This window comes from Hippopotamus amphibius, chromosome 4, assembly GCF_030028045.1.
Source record: "Hippopotamus amphibius kiboko isolate mHipAmp2 chromosome 4, mHipAmp2.hap2, whole genome shotgun sequence".
NCBI classification, from domain to species: Eukaryota; Metazoa; Chordata; class Mammalia; order Artiodactyla; family Hippopotamidae; genus Hippopotamus; species Hippopotamus amphibius.
The window spans coordinates 89,084,638-89,105,537 of record NC_080189.1 but is presented as its reverse complement, the minus strand read 5'-3'; the positions used below and the strand labels follow the sequence as shown (position 1 = coordinate 89,105,537).

General features: G+C 41.4%; 1 protein-coding gene across 4 annotated transcripts in view; it reads left to right on the top strand.

Annotated features, from left to right (window-relative positions):
- Positions 1 to 20,900, top strand: part of GSAP (gamma-secretase activating protein) — an 87,381-nt gene that overhangs the window by 61,883 nt on the left and 4,598 nt on the right. For all 4 annotated transcript variants that reach the window (XM_057732496.1, XM_057732495.1, XM_057732494.1 and 1 more), the window contains 8 exons: positions 4,508 to 4,636; positions 5,495 to 5,553; positions 6,256 to 6,287; positions 8,585 to 8,646; positions 12,275 to 12,370; positions 14,872 to 14,942; positions 15,419 to 15,513; positions 20,081 to 20,200. In XM_057732496.1, coding sequence (XP_057588479.1) covers positions 4,508 to 4,636; positions 5,495 to 5,553; positions 6,256 to 6,287; positions 8,585 to 8,646; positions 12,275 to 12,370; positions 14,872 to 14,942; positions 15,419 to 15,513; positions 20,081 to 20,200 — 664 coding nt within the window. The remainder of the gene's footprint in view (positions 1 to 4,507; positions 4,637 to 5,494; positions 5,554 to 6,255; positions 6,288 to 8,584; positions 8,647 to 12,274; positions 12,371 to 14,871; positions 14,943 to 15,418; positions 15,514 to 20,080; positions 20,201 to 20,900) is intronic.

The following is a 20,900-nucleotide window of genomic DNA, read 5'->3' as shown; positions in this document are numbered from 1 at the left end:
CCACACACTTGGTGACCAGAAGTGAAGGATTCTGTGAATAGATTCTTATAGAGAAAAAACAAGAGTTATACCTATACAACATATTTTTGGGGACAGAGAGTTATGGCAAGTTCAATTAATATTGTGAAAACATAATTTTATGATGTTACAAAGAACCACTACTTATTAGAGGCAGAGCACCAAGCTGGTAAGTTCATTCCTGTCGTATCTGTAGAAACAGGGGTACCTTCAGTTTACTTCCCAGATGATGAAATCGAGGAACAGACCCCCAAGATCAAGGATTCTTGTTTTTGTTTCTCTCCTACAGCCACTAGGCTGTGCTGCTTTTATTCACAGTTTAGTTGAAGACATAATGTTTAATTCTTAAGATTGAGAGGAGGGAACTGTCTTAGCATGGGCTTTCTCAGGATATATGCTGATTGTGAGATGGAATCGTTTAGAGCCATATTTAGGGAGTTACATTAAAAATTACATCCCATTAAAAATGGCTAAGAGTACTATCCAGCTGTGCAAAGAAAAGAGATGTTTTTTACACTAAATGTTGGGAAGAAGGAGAAAGTCCAGTTATAAATAGGAGGACTTGGACTTACAACATGCAGTCTCCTTAGCAGGAAGCCTTAGGAGTTCCAGTCACTGGTCCTCTGTATGGATGGCCCTGCTTAGAGCATCTTGGTTGCTCTAAGTATGGTACCTTGCTAGCTTTATGGACACATAGATGTTTCTATTTTATTCTGTCTGTGCTGGAGGTAGTGAGTCATTGTATTTCTCTGTACTGCAAGTAAAAGCTGATACTGAGGTGGTATCTACTGAAGAGCAAAGTTGGATTGATGTTTTACCTCTGCTAGTTAAGCCCTGGCATGAAGGGTAAAGGTTCTCTCTGAGTTGGCTTCCTCTTCTGTAAAAGAAGATGCTGGTTAATCAGCAGATGTAGGATCAAAGCCAGAGGGCCTTTTAGAAATGAAAGGCAGATTTTTTTTTTTTTCCTGGCAGTAATTTGCAGCTGAGCCAGTAAGTACCACAGGGCTTTTTTTTTCTTTCTTTCTTGTTAAAGAAAAAAAAGAAATCAAAATTATTTCCCACATAAATGGGAAACAGTCCTTTAATGTAACCCTCTGGTCTTTTTGTTCAATTAATAGTTGTGACGGGCTACATTTGGTAATTATTTCATGTCATTCTAAGAGACAAAATAAGATTATTTCTCAAGAAGAGACTTGGAATAATTTTCCTTCCTTTAAAAATCAGAGTTTAAAACTCCCCCTTGTATAGGAAAATGCTTCTGGGTCATTCCTTGAGAATCTGATGAGAGCTAAATTCGTGGCTATTTTTCTTAGAAAGCATATTTGTGCATTTGAAAGCTTTATGAGCTCTTTCTGAGAAGCTGGCGATGCACTTCTTAGACTGTTGTGGCTTTCACTTTGCTGTTGTCCCTGGTAAATGTGGTGCTTAGTACTCAACTAGTTCTGTAAGTGGAAAGGAGTGGCTTTCTGTGCTCCCAGGTTGGCTGGTAGGATGTGATTTTGTTGCTCCCACGCCCTCCTCCCCCCGTACTATGTTACAACAGTTCACATTTTACCTTGGAGCTGCTTTTACTCTCTGGGTTAATGAACATGCTGGTGTTACTTTGGCATTTGAGAGCCTTTGAAGATGGGTCCTAACCTCCTCTCTAACCCTGTCTCCTATTATGTCACAACGCAATTGCAAGTCTTCAGACAGCTAGTTTTTCATCAGCCTTTAAACCAGAGATGTAGACCCATCTTTGGGGGTGGACGGAAGACTGGGGTGACCTGGATATGCTCAAGCATGTTCTCAGCCCGGGCTGAACAGTAGGCTTGGCCGGGGACTGTCTAAAACTCACAAGGTTCGGGTCACAGCCCCATATCAGGTGGTTGTTGAGGTTGGCAGTCACACCCTAGAGGCAGATATCTTCACCACAGAGAATGAAGTGCTGTGGGTTGTTTTCTCTGCTTTCTGTAAAGCTCTGTCTCTGATCTAAACCCAGAATCCACATTCTGGTCTCTCAGTCTTTGCTCACTTCCTCAGAGCCCCACCTGGAACTCTCTTCACCTTTCACTTATGTATCTGTTTTCCTCCTCTGGGTCTTATCTACTTCCCAGACTTCCAAAAAGACCTCCCAGTTTTTAATGATCTCTGTGAATTTTCCTAACTTAAAAAATACATCACTTATCTAGTAGATACCAAATAGTGACATAGGCCACTAACTGTTTTCTCTGTACTCTCTCAATATTTATATCATAACATCTAGGCTAGTGACCTCCTTGAAAGACCTACACATTTTTTAAAATTAATTAATTAATTATTTAAAATTTATTGGGTGCATCGGGTCTTCGTTGCTGCTCCCGGACTTTCAGTACTTGTGGAGAGCAGGGGCTACTCTTTGTTGTCGTGCATGGGCCTCTCATTGCGGTGGCTTCTCTTGTTGCAGAGCACGGGCTCTAGGCGCGTGGGCTTCAGTAGTGTGGCACACGGACTTAGTTGCTCTGCGGCATGTGGGATCTTCCTGGAGCAGGGCTCGAACCTGTGTCCCCTGCATTGGCAGGTGTATTCTTAACCACTGTTCTACCAGGGAAGCCCAAGACCTACACATTTACATTATTTCTGAGGCTTTTGGCTAACAGTGTTCCTTATTTAAATGTAAGTTGTTTTAAAACTTAGATCATTTTCCCTTCTAACTCCGTAGTTTTGTACTATTTTAGGCCATGGATTCCTTTGAAAATCTGATATAAACTGTAGACTTTCTCCCCAGAAAAGTGCTCATACAAACACACACTCCACTTTACATATAATCAGTGGTCTCAGGAGCCCCTCTGAAGCATGTCCGTGGACTTGTTTTATCTGCTTATTCTCAACTAAGACAAGGATATGAGGAATCGGATTTCTTAATGGGGGGGGCGAGGTGAGAAGTAGTTTGGGAGAGATCTTTTCTTGTGAGCCACAGTGTGAGTATGAGAGTGGGGTCTTCTGACAGCAGCATGGCTTTGGCCTGAGTGGAAGAGGGCCTTGCACAGGTGGGAGGACACCAGTGTTCCTCCCCTTGCCCTGTCCTGGGCAAGATTGGGTGGGTGACACAGTGGGGACTCCAGTGGCAAAGCAGGCAGAGCTAATAGCGGAACTGACCACTAGATGTCACCACAACACTAATTAGTTTGCTGACTTTTGGCACTAGTTGCCTGAACTCAGATGTAGAAAAGCAAGAAAGTTGTAGTGACTTCCTGTCAGGCATCTAATTCTGCCAAATGTCGGCAGGATTTGCTTTCATTATTGTTTTTTCAACATAAGGAAGACCAAAGGGTGGATAAAGGTATATTCATTATAAATGTATGGAAAGGGGAAGAAAAGATGAGTGAGATAGGTCAAGTGGAGAGTGGGACATGACTCCGGGGTTCCGATTTCTTCTAAAAATGACAGTTTCTTGGAAATAGCTTTTTCTGTCTCTGTGAGAATGGGTGTTGGCTGGACAGGCCTTTCAAGCTTCTAAAACAGCAGGTTAGTTTTATTATGTAACTCTCTTTACTGATACTCCAACATCCATTTTGAGCCAGTTGTGACTGTCCTTTCAGTAAGAATTTGGATGATGTGCTATTACTTAACAAAAGAGCATTTTTCTTGATTGAGGTATTTTTTTAAGTTTCCTTTTTTTTTTCTTGTAATACTGCCAAGTCTGTTCCCACAGTAGGCATTAGCTCACTTTGTTTTATGGCCATACATTGTACCCTGGGCCCCAGTCAAATCTTTTATAAATGCATATATTTTGGCAAGAAAGTGTGTATCATAAATCTGTCTTATTAATCTGCAAAAACAATTTTTTTGTCAGGGTATCCTTCAACATTAAAATGTATTACTATTGCATTTTATTTAGAAATGAACATAATGGGTATTTTTTTGCTTCAGGGTAGTACAATGGTATCAATAGTCAAAAACCAAGATAGGATGGATGCCAACTAACTCTGTTTTGGAATATTCGACAACTGAGTGTAAAAGCAGTTCACTTCACCTTTCTGATTCCTGAGTTTTGAAAATAACCTTTAGGAAGTAAATACATTTAGTGGGAAAGTAAACCTATTTTTCCATGTGCTTCACATTTGTGAACATTCTCTCACTGAACATGGCATTGTTGATACAACCTGAGTCAGAAAAATGGGTCCTCTGGGGAGGAAATGACTTGATGTGTTCACTGCAGGCTTCCCCGCTTAGCCCGCACCCAGGGGAGTCATACTGGCTTAGGGTAGTGAGCAGCTCTCTCTCTGTGTAAAAGGGGCTCGAAAAGGAAAGGAGGAAGTCAAGCCTCTTCAAATTTCTCCATTTTAGAATTCCTGTCAGGACGGGAATCCCATCCTTTGTGGGAAGTAACCACTTAGAAATGCTGCCTCATGAGAGCTAAGGAAGTGAGGCGAGCCCAGCTTTGCAGCAAGGCCTGCGTGGCCCGTGCCGGGTAGTTTGGGCCACAGGACCTGCTTCTCAAGATCACCAGTGTTTTTGTCTCCTACAGGTGCATAGCTTTAAGGGCTACTGGGAAAAACTGAACTCCAACCTGGAATATGTTAAGTACTCCAAGCCAAACTTATACTATAACAACAGCGTGCTCAGGAGAGAGTGGCACAACCTGATCTCGGAAGAGGTATGTGTCAGTTCCTGAGAGCAGAGCAAGAAGCAGAAGGCCATCAGACTAGGTTAGGTGATGCCTTAGGTCATAACGCTGGCTTCCGTTCCGGCACTCTCCCCTGTTGCCAGGAACTGTTCATGGATGCGGCTGATCCCCAGAAGGCAGACCAAGGTGCTTCTCTGACTTCTCTTCTCTTGAAGAGGAAATTCAAGTGCAAAGAGGTTAAAGGACACACATGGCATGTTCATAGTAGAAGTGGGATTAGCATCCGGGTCTCAGATGTGTTCTTGCATTACTTGTGTAGTTAAAAATTGATTTTAAAAAATCTAGGTGTTCCTAAAGTAGTGGTTGCTAGGGGTTAGAGATGGTTGGAAGGAAAAGAGTGAATGTGACCCCTGTAAAAGGATAGCACAAGGAAGATCTTCCGGGTGATAGAGCAGTTCTGTATCCTGATTATGGTGGTACATTGTGGTATACGAATCCACGCATGTGATAAAATGACAGAACTATATGCTAACTTTACCAAAGCCAGTTTGCTGATTTGGATATTGTACTATAGTTATTTATAGAAGATGTAAACACTGAGGGAGACTGAGTGAATAGTACATGAGCTTTCTCTGTAGCATTGTTGGATATAGTTGTAGTGTTGTTGTATATAATATGGGGTTGACTTGTAACTCCCTGAAAATATGTAATAGTTTCAGAATAAAACTTTTTTAAAGCGATTTTTGAAGAATCTAGGTGTTCTGATTACCTGCAAAGTACCTCTCTTTTTTTCTGAACTCTTAACTGTATAGTATTGTGACCTCAGTGTGAAAAATGTCACCCACAAAACCTTCACCTCCCACACCTCTGACATGTTCTCACTCCTAGAAAACAGGAAAAAGAAGGTCCACGGTGTATGTGAGAAATATTCTTGATAATGCAATAAAGTAAGTAAAATGAGGGATTATGGTAGCTGTAAGATGGTTATCTTTTGCAGTTACTTTGTTGGCTGCCTTTCAGGGAAGTAGCTTCCTTTTGTTGTGTATCCTCAGCAAGATGATGCTGGCAGCTTATGAATGCAGCCACCTGAGCCCTCTTCTGGAGTTTTGAGCTGGAGTTTCTAGCGGGAAAAGTTTATATGTTCAACCTTTTAGGTTTGCATCCATCCTGGGGATGGATGACTTAGAAGGAATAAGTGGTAAAGAAAGCTCTTATTAACTGAGCACTTTAGGGGGGTACAAACAGTAGCTAGACTTTAAACAAGTGTTAGTGGGCTGGTGAGCTTGCTCTTATTTTGAAAGCATATTTTCTGGGTAGATGAGTCATCTCAGAGTGCTACAAGCATAGGCCCTATTCCAACCCCTGTTCTATTTTCTGTTCCCATTATTTCCAATAACTGAGAGCTGCAATTGTTCTAAATTATCGTCATTGTTTGCACTGAAGAGTTTTGAGATTTTATAATTGCCTAATGTGGCTTTTGCCAAGTTGATTAAAGTTTTTGAGGTTTTCAGCAGCCTGAGAACAGTTTCTGCGGTGGTTTTATGGGTTTTTAAAGGAGGATATCTTTGTATAGTGTTGTGGCTTTCTTTTCTTTTCTTTTTTTTAAATAATGCTTCCCGTGTGAATAACATTGGCTAATTTCTTTGTAGGGTGATTTCTAACCTAGAAGCAAGGAATTTGGGTAAGAAAAGACTGGTAATAAAGCCTTCTGGATTTCAGTCAATGCTTTGTTTGTAATACCATTCTTCCTCCCACTGTGGGTTGGCAGGGAATCGCTTCCAACACGCTGTAAAGGCGGCACCCTTTACTCTCTTCCTGTCAGAGTGGCCACCCAGCTCCTTCCGTGTCTCTCTAGGCACCAGGCCCTGCGGGGACAGCCGCTGAATGCGCTTGTGCTGGAAGAGTCCCTGACTTGATTTTCCTTCTGTTGCGCCATATAACTGATCTCATTAACACACCCTCTGGATGTACTCGCCGGGTGTAGAGCTGCTTTCTATCCAGCTGTCTGATCATACAAGGGTCTTTGACTTGCATGCTTCTTTCATTTTGGTTAGCACTTGGGCATTCCCTGGGCTAGGTCACAGGGGCACAGAGACAAGGGGCCTCTAGACAAGCACTGTAGTTATGGGGGAAGAGCGTGGGCTTGGAGGTGGACAGAACTGGGCTTAAACTCCAGCTTGGCCACCGTGTGCCCTTGGGCAGGCCATTTATCCATTTTGTGCGTCGTCCTCCTCAGGGCAAGCGTGAGAAGAAAATGAGAGTGAGTGGAGTCACGCTTTACTGTAGTGCCCAGTCCCTCGCTTGGTGCCTGGGGTAGCTGAGGTGGCTGATTTGTCTTTAGCGTACGAGGGAGAAGTGCTAACATGTAGTTTCTAAACCAGGGGACAGGCATTATGCAGCCACAGAGGGCAGTGGGGGAGGGGCTAGGTCAGGAGTGGAGACAAAGGTTGGAAAAGGCTTCCAGGGGGGGTGATGTCTGAGTTAAGTCTTGACAAAGAAGGGGAACTTGAGGGGAAACTGGGGGGAGAGGATGCTAAGCATATTCAATACAGGCTTTTTATGTGTGTGATTTTGTCCCCCTTCATCAAGGTCAGCCTCCATTAAAAAAATAGCTGTTGTTTTAATGTCCCACTTCTGTTGTACGGGCTTGGATGTTTAGGTACACGTTGGGTGACCCTAACGGAAATTATTTTACACAGTGCATTGCCGCACATCCTGCAGCTGTGCGCACAGCCCACGTGAGCTGTGAAGTCACTGAGTTGCCCCGGGAGCCAGGCCATCCAGGCCCGAAGCCAGGGCTCTGCCAGCAGCACCAGCAGGAGCAGTCGGCCAGGGGTGTGAATGCGCGTGCGGGCTCCCCTCCTTGCTTTGCTAGGGGATCTGCAACCTGGGAAGTGTTGCCAGTCTGGCTGAGGTTTCTGCGTGTCCTCTACTCCCACGTCTGGTTAGAACTCCTTCTGCTCTTGTGCTTCAGAACCGTTTGCCTCCCATTACGAGTCATCCTCTTTTGATGCACTTTAGGGAACTTGTCCCTTCCTCTCACGTGCTTTGCTTGTGCTAGTTTCCTGGGAAAAAATGTGACTGTCAGAGACGGAACGTTCCTTGTGAAATTTGAAACATCCATGCAGACTGCTGGGCTCTCGTGTTGACTTGTTCATCATGAAGGTTGTGTAGGATCCAGTTAGGATGTATCCCAGGGGATCAAGAGGCATCCACATCCTCCCACAAGGAGTCCTCAGCCCCCTGACCGGGACAGTTCTGCCTCTCGACCGGCTCTGTGACTCGGGTTCTGGGAGAGGAAGATGGGGCGTGAAGGTGCCGTCACGGGTGCATTAGGGCAGATCTTCCTAGAGACAGTGTTTCCCTGCCCCTCCAGTCTCGTTGTGCGGTGAGGATCAAGGTGGAGAAAGTGCCATTTGGTTTAACCTCACATGCCACTTTCCCGTCTCAAATCTAGCTACCTTTTCAGTCCAATAACTTGTGCCAATTATTCTTATTTGCCACAGTGATTTATTGAGCCCCTCACCTCAGTAACTCTAAACTACAAGTTGGAGTCAGAAAGAAGGGAGTCATGCGACCCTTCCACTAATTCCCCATCCCTGGGTTTGCCACTCCCTTAGGGTTAAGAGAGGGCCCAGGCTGTTCAGTCTCCTATGAAGCAGAGGATCTTAGTGGTGAGTCTTCACACTGAAGGGAAATCAAAGCCAGAGTGTATTGGTATTGGGAACGTGTCCCTTGTTTTCTCTCTTTCTTTCCCAGTCTCTACCTCTCTCTGGTTCACGGTGCTTTCTGCATATCACCTGAGTGATAAGTTGTAGCATGTAGGACTAGGTCACACTGAATGAAAAGTTTTCACCCCATCAGGGAAGTGTTATGTTTCCCCTAAGACTCAGAGAAGGGAAACGCAGGCTGAGGCCTCATCCTTCTAGCCCATTTCCCGAAAACCACCTGCTTGACTATCGCTCTGTTTAATTTCAGAGCCGAGATTAACACCCCTCTTCCAGGAGGAAGACCACCACCAGCGGCTGCTTATGGGGCTGGTAAGTGGTCTGTGGGATGTTCAGTGCTGCTGAACCGTGGGCTCCAAGGAGAGGGAAAAGGGCTAGGTTGTGCTTCTCACTCTGATCTTGTTTTTCATTCATTCTGTCAACACAGGGTTGTTGCCAACACTCACTGTAGGCCCTGTGTTCAGGGGTGAGGAACACATCAATTCTGCCCTCTTGGTATTTGTAGTCTCGTGAGAGAGACACGAATTAATCAGTCACCCCCAAAAATGTATAATTATAAAGCATCATAAGGAAATTGAGAGCGTTTAAAACAGGAAACAGCAGCATCTCTGTGGCATTTATATTTGGGTTTAAAATACAATGGAATAAAATATTCTTTCTCAAGATGTGCCACCACTAGGAAGACCAAAGAGATATAAATCAAAGTAAATTAATTGAAGAGCAGAATTGGCAAATAAATCTAAAATCTTAAAAAAACTAACGAAACATCTGAAAAGTCTAACAAATATTTTTAATATTGTGTTGGCTTAGGAATGGAATAATCTATTACCTTAGATATGGCTAGTTTAAAAATATGAGAAAAATATGTGTAAATACATATTCATAAACTTAAAAATTCTAGTTAAACAAAGCTTCCTTGGCAAATAGAAATGACCAAACTTGAGCCAAGAAGAAATACAAAGCCTGAAAGCATAATAACCATAAAATAATTTGGAAAAATATCAAAGATTATCTCCAAAAAAGGCCCCAAGTTATTTAATGAGTTTGTTCTTTCAAACTCTTAAGGACCAGATCATTCTCATGTTATGTAAAGTATTTTTGAAAAAAAGATGGGCAGCTTCTTGAACACTTTAAAAAGCCAGCATAACCTTAAAACCAGAATCCAACAATGACTTTTACTTATGAATATAGATACCATGAGCTTAATTAAAAATACTTTCCAGTGCTCTATTTCAAAATACAACATGGCCACATGGGCTTCTTTCTAGGAAGGCTTAGTATTAGAAAATATATTACTGTAATTCATCACACCACTAAGTCAATGAGGAAGAAAAGATTCTGTGGGTGCTAAAAGTTAATAAAAGTAAAATTCCACTCCTGGAATTTTAAACAAAGTATAGTCTAATACTCGTAGCCAGCATCCTTCTTAATGTCACATTGGAGGCATTCTTATTAAAATCAGAAGTTAAGTATCCTTGCTATTTTCACTAAAATTTTCCATTGTTCTAGAAATTCTAGCCAATGCAATAAGAAACAAAAGGAAAAGAAGCATTGATTGTCTAATGCAACAAACAAAATAATCAACTGGGAAAATAATAAAAAAATAGTAAATTAAAAAAATAATAATGCAAGTTGGTAAGCTGGTGATACTGTATTCTCTTTTTTATTAGGATTAACCAGTTAAAAAAGATCATGAAAAACAGTATATTATTTCCATCTAGCTTTGGTAAAATTATAAACAAAAAGCCAATGAAATTCCTCTGACAATTGACTATGACTCACTTGACAAAATTAAGAGGAATGGGATTGGCATTATGAGATATCTAAATGTGTTGTTGATCTATGATAATTAGAACAATATGGAGCTTATACAAAGATAGGAGACTCTAGCTTAAATGTGAATATTTGGTGTATGATAAATGAGGCATTTAAAAATCAATGTGGAAAGAAATAATTTTTAATCAATCAATTGATCAGTGGTTGACTATTTGGAAAAGACAATTAAGTTAGATTCTTCCCACCCCAAATACCATCACTTTATACTGTAAACCAACAGAAATATCAGATTAAGGAATCTAATATAAAAAATTTAAACTGTGTGAAAGAATTGGAATGAAATAAGTAGACAGTTAAATAATACTGAGAAAGCCTTTAAGTGTATTATTGAACATAAACACATAAGAGAAGATTGACTGAAACCTTAGAACCCAACAACAAAAAGACAAACAATACAGTTAGAAAAAAGTATTTGCCACATATGTGATAAAAAAAAATAACATTTGGCATACACATAGAGTTTATAAATCAGTAAGAGAACAACACACCAGAAGGAAAATGGACAAAGGCTGTGACCAGTGAATTTTCAAAAGTTAATTTAGGCCAAGAGAGCTTGAGTTGGGGCATGGGAAGAAAGAGAATGCTTAATATTGCTGTAATCAAATGACAAACAGAATAAGTGTTTTTCTTTTTTGTTTGTTTTTTTCCCATCAAATTGACAAAACTTTAAAAATCATACTAGGAAAAGTTCAGGGTACAGGGAATTTGACAGCCTCGTGCAATGGAATTGGAAATTAATTATAACCACAGTGGAAGACATTTTAGCAGTGTCTCTATAACCTTAAGTAGGGACCCAATAAATTCCATTTCTAGGAATTTAGCCTGACAAAATAATCGAGGATATGGAAAACAACTTTTGTATAAGGATTTTTGGTGATATTATTAACAGTTGTAAAAGAAATCCCATATGTATAAGAAGGGAATAAATAATTCAATTATAGTACTTGTGTAAAATTGGATACTGTGCAGCCATTACAACTAGTGTGATAAAGGATATTTAATGATATAAACTATTACATGAAAAAAAGCAGATTGTAAAATATTAGAATGAGTGCACACATGGGAAAAAAGGAAAATAAAAAACCCAAAATGTTAATGTAGATGGTAGAATTATGAGCAATTTAAATTTTCATCTTTATGGTTATTATAGAAAAATTGAAATGCACAAAAATATGCATTATATCTTACACAGAAAAAAAATCATTTTTTAAAAAGCCTAATCAATTAGCACATGCAGGAGACTACATTGAAATAATAACCACTGTGTCTTGGCCCAGGATGCCATGGGCTAAGGTTTACCCCAGGGTGTCTGTCGTAAATGTAAAATCTGCTAAAATAGAAGATATATACACGTGTGTTGTCATTTGTACAATTCCCATGTTGTTTATTGGTGCAAAGATTTCTCTAGCCAAGAGGGTCTAGCTGAGCAGGGCATTTAGGCAAAAGGGAGGAAAAAAGGAAGAAGGAGAGAAAAAAGCGAAAAGTGGGGAGGGCTGGGAATGCCACAGTGACTGGGGACCCCACGGATGATCAGAATAGTGCAGCTATATAAACAAGCCCATTTGGAGGCACTAGACTAAATATTTCCTTACCTTTACATGTCAGGGAGCTGTGTGGAATGTCTTAGCCATTGTGCAGAGAGAGGTACCTGGTGCATTTCTTTTTACTCCAGCCTCTGTCCTTCCAAACACCCAAAACCTGTCCCTTTCCTCCACCTCCATTAGCATAGTCATTCCATGTTTAGAGTTGTTCCTGTTAGTTCTCCATAGCCAGGAGCAGTAGACTTCAATCCTTTGGTAGATCCCAAAGCGTTTGGCTGCTAAGCTAGTGACTTCAACTGGCTTCTTTGGAGAATTCTCAACAGGGCTGGGAGTCTGACTCTCAGCTGCTCACTGGCCTTTGGGTGAATCATAAGTCATTCCTCTTGAGGAAAGTGGAGGCGCCCCCTGATTTATGCCCATCAAAGGAACGTTATGGGTTATGCATTTCTGCTGGTGGATCCAGTATTTTTCATATTGATAGTGAATGTTAATAAATGAATTGAATTCAAACCATTTGCAGGTGTGAGTGGGTAGGTTGTGACTTATCTATCTTCTGTTTTCAGATGGTGTTTGAGCTAGAAGACCATCTTTTGAGACATCTACAGGGTGTAGAAAAGAAGAAAATTGAACAGATGGTTCTGGACTACACTTCAAAACTGGTTGGTTTGCTTTATCTTCTCTACCCCTCCCTCCCTACCACCAAACCCTGGGTCTCCTGGTGTATGGTTTCCAGTATGTGGTTCAGTATGTTTTTCATATTAGGTTTTTGTAGCTCTCCCACCCTCAAAAATAGTACATAGGGTGCTATAGATTGAAGAAAGGGGAAAAAGAACCAAAAAACAAAGAGAACATGGCTTTGGAAATGGCTTATTGCACTCCCTTCCAGTCGTGGTTATGTGTTCATGGAAGCATGGAACAGTGATGAATTCAGGGTGTTGCCAAATGTTCATGTGATCTTGTCATCTTCCAGCTCCTTATTAAACCGTACGTTGTGATTTCTGTACATGGAGTTTTATGCAAACGTGAGAGAACTAGAACTCCAATTCTTAATTAGCTCCAACAGCGCAATTAGGTGAGATTCCAGCTTGATTGTATAAATACTACCACATTAGAGTCTGCTGATGAGATCGGCGGCCCATCTACTTGGTAGCCACTCACTGAAACTGTGATTTAAATGAATAACACTGGTCCATGTGTAAATAGAAGTGATGTAGCTGGATTGAAATTTGAGGCTGTCTTGAATCTTTCAAAACGCATATGGAGTTGAGGTCTGACCCTACTTAGAATCTGGAAATAATATTCTGGATAAATTTTTTTAAGTATTGAAATGTATAGAAAGAGAAAGAACACTCCAACACTCCATTTCTCCAAGTTTGCATAGGACCATTGTGTACATGTGAACAAATATTTTTGCTTTGAACTCTGCAAGATTAGTTAAATTTATTAGATATGGCCCTGATTTAATTTCATGTTTAATTTTTAAAGTTTTCTGCCTTTCAGGGAACTATATTCAATAATGGAAAAGAATATTAAAAAAAAGAATGTGTATATGTGTATAACTGAGTCATTTTGCTGTACAGCAGAGATTGGCACAACATTGTAAATCAACTAAACATCAATAAAAAATTTAAAATAAAAAAATACAGAAAGAAATCTTTTATTTTGGACAATTGGGTAGTGGCAGGATGGCTCTGTGAGTGGCGTGTGAACTCTTGGGTAGCACTTGCTTAATGAGCGTTTGTTGAATTAAAACCACCCCCCAAAATGGCCACCCATGGATTTAATTCTACAGAAAAGTGCATACATGGAAATAAGTAACTCAGATCCTTTGTTGGTCATATGGCCATAGAGACGGTTCATAGTTAATTAGTCTGAATAAAGTTGTGGAATATTCTTTTTAAAAACAGTTTTCTGCCTTTATCACAGTCATTAGTATCTGTTAAGTGATATAGTTGAATTTCTATGGTAAGGTTTGACTTTCAGAGTTTTGAATATGTTAGGAGAGGTTGGTATTCACATATACTAATGTTTATAAGCAGGGCACTGAAACTTTCTTGAATACTGATTCTTTGCAGTAGAGTGATACCAAGGGGCTCACTTTATGAACGTGTTACTGATCCTCCCCATGTTGCTACTAACCTGCTTTCTTTGTCCTTTCATAACACACAGTTAGTTAACACATCACCTGTCATCTTTCTTTCTTTTGACTTTAAAATTCGTCTTCCAGAGTGTTGAGTTTTCTTCAAGCGTCATTCTTCCCTGTAGTTAATCACATAAAAAAATCCACACAACACTGGTTTGTGCTAACAGCTCCCAGAAACAATAGGACCAGAAATGGTAGAGATGTAGTCTCAGAAAACTCGGTGCCCCTGCCTTTCTGACTTAGCAGTCGCGGATTGATGCCAAAGCTGAGTCTCCCAGTCCCCTCCCAGAAGGTTGGCTGGACAGCCTTTAGAAAATGAAGCCTAGGAAGTTGCTGCAAAACCTGATTATATTGCTTATGTGTCATTTTATCTTATTTCAGCCAAAGAGAAACTGAGAATCTATATCACTGAGAGTAAATAGTATCTGTCTGTGCTCGTATGGAAACTCCTCCTGGCTTTGCCTCCTGTACTTTGTGTACATGTGCAAGGCATAGGTTTGTGGTCCTGATAACAGCTCCTCAGAGTCTGCCCTGTTGCTGACAAACTAGTAAAATGTAGAACCTGGACTTAGAACTAGTTTTACTCTATAGCCCATGCTCAGGACCTCCATTCTATTCAGAACCGCCTTTCCTCTGTCAGCTGTCGGCTGTGTCACCCTTGCCACATAACAGGCCTAGGGCAAACCCTGTTGCACTTGACCTTCACTGATGGACAAGGGCCTGTGATTGAGGGCCTGGGTTTGTGAGCAGTGGGGCCGGTTAGCGGTGGGGAAGCTCAGCTGGGACGCTGCCCACAGTGACAGAGGGTGCTCTGTTAGACGCGGCTGCACATGTTCAGTCTTTCCATTTTAGATTCCAGTGCTTCAGAATGACCTCAGAAAGGCTGGTTCTGTGTCTGGGCACAGCCTGAATGCCAGCTGCCCTGAACGTGCCTGTCAGAGCTATGGAAGGATAGCTGTAGGGCTCCTGAGGGGAAAGGGTATGAATGGAGGTTAACAGACTGTCTTCACCCTCTAGCTGGATCTCATTTGCCAAATACTGGAAGCCAGTTGGAGGAAACATAATCTTCATCCCTGGGTTCTCCACTTGTACGCAAGTATTTCTTGCTTTATTTTATCGTGGTGTACAAAGAGCCAAAACAACTCTGATTGCTGCCTGTTTTAGCAAAGTCTTTTTGAAACTTACCAGTTGAAAGTAACTCTCACCAGCCCTTACTCCATCCATCTTAGTTCTGAACTCAGCATTTAACGTTATGCCCCTGTTACCTCACCCGTCCTCTTTTCTTGGCATATGGTTGATGAGGAGGGAGGGGCACATGAGCTCAGTTCTGCCAAGAAGGGGAATTCAAGTTAATGCAATTTATCATTTATGTGCCTACTGTCTGGTTAGATTCTAGGCATGAGGCAGATGGTGGTCATTGTATCTATGAAGCTCTCTATAGGGCGTAGCCTTTCACGATTAGCATGGATTCCATCTTGATGTGGCACTCACAGCCACTGCTTACATGCAAATGGGCTTTGGAGATGAGCTGCTTGGCTGACATGCTGCTTTGTTCTTTGACCAGCAATAGAAGGGCAAGTGCTGCTGAATTTGCAGTATTTCACATCATGACCAGGATTTTGGAAGCTGCTAACAGTTTGTTTTTACCTCTGCCTCCTGGTAAGTCTTGGGTTTTTTGTTTTTTATTGTAATAAAATGTTCTTTTTTCTTCACAGAGTCTCTGGACTTTGGTACATTATGAGTTTAATAAAATGTTCTTTCTTCTTCACATAGTCTCTGGACTTTGGTACATTATGAGTTTAAGAATGAGACCTCTTGTGTCTGACAAATTGTGTATCTGGTGTCACTATGACAGATGGGCCTGAGGCTGGTCTCCGCTGACCAGATCTCTTCAGATTATTAAACTATACAGTAGCTTGTCACCAACCTTAGGGAGCCAAGGCTGGTCCCCATGCAACTTTCTGCTCCAAAAACCAGTGGAGCTGATTCAGGGAGACCTTTCTTTGATGTCTCCAAGCCTAGTTTATCTAATCAAGAAAGTTAACACTCAGAAGGAAGTAGGTCTGGCTGGGTGTCAGAAATTGAGTTGATTCTTATGTGTTCCTTGGAAGCTAAAAATTTCCCTTAGGATTTTGAAAAGGACCAAATCAGGCCTCAAAACACCTTTGGCACATGTGTCTGCAGTTATTCATTTAGTTGGTCATTTGTTTATTCAATCAACAAACATTTGTTGAGCAATTACATGCCAGGTACTGGGCTAGAAATTAGAGCAATTCCAAAAATTAACTAAAGTCTAGTTGGGGAAATGTGCATATAAATCAATATTCATTATGAGAAACAAGCTCCTGCTTACTATAAACTACCTGCCTTATGTTTATTATGTATAAGTTCTGATGAGTTTTAAGTTTTATGATAGCTATCACTAAATAATATGTATTAGCCAATTTTAATGTATTCATTCATATACAGCTATCCATCCATCTATCCATTTATTCATCATTAATTTGTTTCTTTGTTCATTCATTTTAAGCCAACATGTACATGGTCCCCATTTTGTGTTAGGTACTGTTCTGAGTACTTTACATAAATTAGCACATTTAATTTTCATAATGATGCTAAGTGATAAGAGCTTAAATTGAGTATATTAAATTAACATCCTATCAGTTTTTAACCAACAAAGATGGCACTTTCATATGGTTCCACTTAATATTCCCATTTTATAGGTAGTGAAATTGAGGCACAGAAAATTTCCATAACTTGCCTACAGTCACATAGCTATTAGGCAACAAAGTCCGTGCTCAAATCCAGGGAGTCTGGCCTTAAAATCTATGCTTCTAGCTACTCTTCTGTGCTGCCTCTTGAATTTTATATTCCAGTTGAATTAGTTAATATTGAAACTGGCTATTTATGGGCCCAGAAAATGCCCACAGCACATCTCAGCTTCTCTGCATTTGTGATATATCTGATACAATTTGGAATCTGTCATGCTTTCTCCATCCATACACCTTATCTTATAAGATCTGCTTGTAGCGGAGGCACAAGAGGAGTTTCTTGTGACTCTGTAGGGATCTGAAAGTGACCATTCATGAGGAGAATGGATGGCTTTAAATGGAATATGGATTGTGAAGTGCCCTCTTGAAAGAATGAAGGGATTTCATGAAAATTATACGTGGCTTTCCGGCTTAAATTCTTCATTGCTTGTCATTAACACAAAAGACCTAATAGAGACATGGCTTGACAGTTTCAGATTTGTTCACCATGGATATCCAAGCTCTTTTTATAAATAAATGAAACTGACTCACTGGGGACAATATTATATCTGAGAGATCATAAAAATCCACTTTCTACACAGCACTGCATTTCTTCACAGGGATGGATAGGAGGGGAAACAGGAAAATGTCACCCCTAGTGACTGAGAATTATTATGAGTAAAACTTAATGGCTGGTGTCCATGGAGCAAGTAAGGAAGAGCAGTTGTTCTTTTTCCTTTTCTTTGAAATCTTTGTTTCCCTAATATGAAGTGACAGTGGATCATGTGTGTGTGTGTGGGCATGTGTGTGTAAATGCAGGTATTTTTGTGTGTACGTATGTCAGCATGTTTGCTTTCAGGCCCCCTGGACTAGTGAGAACTGTTTAAGTTCCAAGTGTCAGAAAATTGTAACCGGAATTAGTTAAAGAAAAAAGGGAATGAGGACCACAGAAAGGAAGTCATAGTTTAGAGCTGGAACATTTATAGTTTAAAAGGGACCTATGTTCCCTCTGCTGCCTGGAGAATGCCAGGAGCCCTGGAGGATGAGGACTAGAGTTGGCTGGAAAAGCTCTCCCTTTTGGAACTGATGCCTACTTTTAGCCAATTTGCTCTGTTGCTTAGAGCTGACATGCTGAGAGGAGGCCAAGAATGGGCTGTTGAATTTGGGACTGTACCCTCGGCATAGAGGATGAAGGGTCATCAGGGGTCTTTAGGACGTGGACACAGGGCTAGAGAGGTATTTTGAATCCAAAAGATCTATAGGATCAATAACCTTCTATAAACTCTTCCTCATAATTTCATAACTTTTTTCATCTTGGGAAGACTGTCCAAATCCATTTGAAAAATCTCATGCTATTAATTAGCTAGTAAAATCACTATTTTTTTTTTTTTTTTGGAATCAGGACAGTTAGTAGACTCATCCTGTTGGCAGCCCATTAACATCTGCTTGAGGGCAGAGTCTGAACTTTATCTGGCTCTCCATGTTGCCAGGACATGGGACTCACGTCTCCCACTGCTCCTGATTCATGTGCTCAGAGAAAAAGTCATGTGCCGTGTCTTCTCTGAATCCAAGTCCCAGCTCTCTTTGGCCATCGTCTTTGTCATGCAAGCCTCTAAGGTTAGGCAGTGAGTCTTCGTCATTCCCCGCCCACATCCAATCAGCTTGCAAGCCAGTACCTGTCGCCGTGACCCTCCGGTCCCTTCCCTCCCTCATTCCCTCTTAGACAGGTTCACGCAGTCGCTTCCCAACAGGTAGCAAACTGTCACTCTGGTCCATTCTTTGCCTGTTGCCATGTTAATATTCCAAAAGTAAAACACAAATCCTCTAACCATTCCTGTTCAAAAGCTTTCAGTACCTCCCCAGAGTTTAGTAAATAATAAGTTCCTTGCTGCCATTCAGCATTTAACCCTTGACCCATACATTAAGAGCACCCTGTACTTTTCCTTCATAGAACTGGTCATGTTAAAAAATGTATATTTTATTTTGTGATTCATTGATCGTCAGTCTCCCCATCAGACTGGAAGGTGGATAGGAGCAGCAATCATGCCTTTTCTTCTCATCATTGCACACCCAGCCCCTTGCCTGGTGTGCCGAAGGGGTCTGCTGAATAAATTAACCTTTCCAGCCTTACCTCGCACCATTCCTCTTGCACGCCTCTTCCAACCCAACTGGATCATTTACTCTTCCCTGAACGTGCCCCATGCTTTCTTATCTTTGGGCCTCTGTTCATATTGTTCCATTGACACCAGTTATTGAGGCAGGATAACGTGATGGTTAAAAGCCTAGGCTAAAAGCCCACACCCTGCATTTAAATGTCAGCTCTGCCACTTACTATTTATATGATCCTGGGCAGGTTTCTTAGCTCCTGTGAATCTCGGTTTCCCCATTTATAAAATGGGAATCAGGTAGTTCCCACCTCATGGTGTTATATGAGGATCAAGTGAGCCTGTGTGTAAATGAAAGGCCTCAGTACATGTCTGGTGTTAGTCACATTGTTATACCACGCGCCAGGCTCTTCATAGATGTAGCTCTAGCTCTCAAAGCAGCCCTGCAGGAAAGGTACTGGCGATTCCACTTTAGGGATGAAGAAACAGAAGCTACAAAGGCTTAATTACCTGCAATAAGTAAACAGCACAGCACAATTCCAGCCTCTGTCTACTCAGGCCGACCTGGCTTTTGCTGCTTCTTCAGCCTGTGTGTTCTCTCATGTCATTTCCACTCTCAGGAATGGCATTAACCCTTCAAAGTGCCTCTCACAGGCCGTCTTTTCCAAGAGGGCTTTTCTGATTCTCTCCCGATCTGATATCTTCTTCTCCCATGGATGTTGTTTTTACTGGTTAGTGTTAATAGTGGACTTAGAGTGCTAGCTTTATGAGATTTTGGGTAGCCCTGCCCATGAAACAGGTTTGAGAGTGCCTTTCTACTGAATTCCTATAGGTGTGCCATCTGACCATATCATTTTACTTCTTCTTTTCTATGATTTAGTCCAAGTAGACCCCAAAAGCCTTTCTCTAGGGCATTCCAATGATTAGTCAATATAAACTGTCCCCTTCTGGTCCAGATCTTTTCTCCTTCAGCAAAATGGTCTCTGTCCATCAGCCTTTAGCCTGGGCATACAAAGTTTGAAGTTCTTCTGTTAATTTTTCTACTTTATGATTTTACCTTAGAATTGTAAACCTATTAAACTGTAAAACCATTTTTCATTGGGCAGACCTTGCACTCGTTTTCTGTTTTTGCCTAGGAAGCCATACAAGGTGGAGGGAGTATATGTGTATTGGGAACTTACTGTATACCCAGCACGGTACTTAGTTGTGATGATACAGAGAAGGAACCTTGGACCTTGTCTTCAAGGAGCATTTATTTGACTCTGGGTGCCAAACGCTGAGCTGAGTGCTTTACTGCCATCACCAGATTCATTCCCTCTGGGAGGCCAGAGATGCTGGCTGACCGTGCTGACCGTTCCGGGTCTCTCCTAGGTTTCCACACACTGCACACGATCCTTGGTGTCCACTGTCTACCTTTGCATAACCTGCTACATTACATTGATAATGGAGTGTTGCTTCTCACAGAAACAGCTGTCACGAGGCTCATGAAAGGTAAGGGGCTGGGAGTTTGCCTCATTCCAGACCCAGCACCACCAGGGCTGCCTTTGCGGGTGTGCAACCTGTGTGGTCACACTGACCCTGCTGCACTCAGAAGGGCCCCACTCGCGGTTTAAAGGACTTCATTCAATCTTGACATTCTTAACAGTTGAAGAGGGGCTCCTCTTCTCCATTTTGCAGTGGGCTCCACAGTTACGACCCGGGCCTGCTGAGTACAGTTCATTGCTTGTAACCATCCTTTGGGCCAACTTGCCTTCGCCCTTCAAGAGGCCCCAGGGGGCTTCTCAATCCACACACAGCTATCAGACTCCTTTTTTGTACAAGAGGGCACTTGAGGATAGGCGACTGAAGGCTTGTTTCTCAAGAAAAATGTCATGAAATGGCTTACTTTCAGCTAATTAACTCTGTCCTCTCAAAGTTAGACTTGCAACGCAAGGAAAAGTAATGAGAATGCCTGTGGAAATTTGAACTTGAAATAAGGTCTGTAGTGTAATGACTCATAGTTAAATGATTCAACTGTGGTATTTTATGGATGAGTTTTGTTAATATATATTGAAATATTTGCCACTCCTCAAGGTGCTGTGTGTTTTAAGTTAGCAAAATTGCTTTGTGACTGGCAGCCTGTTACAGAACCCTGTTCCTTGATATAGAGCAGTAGCTTCATTAAGAAATCCCCTTTTTTATTCAGAGAGAC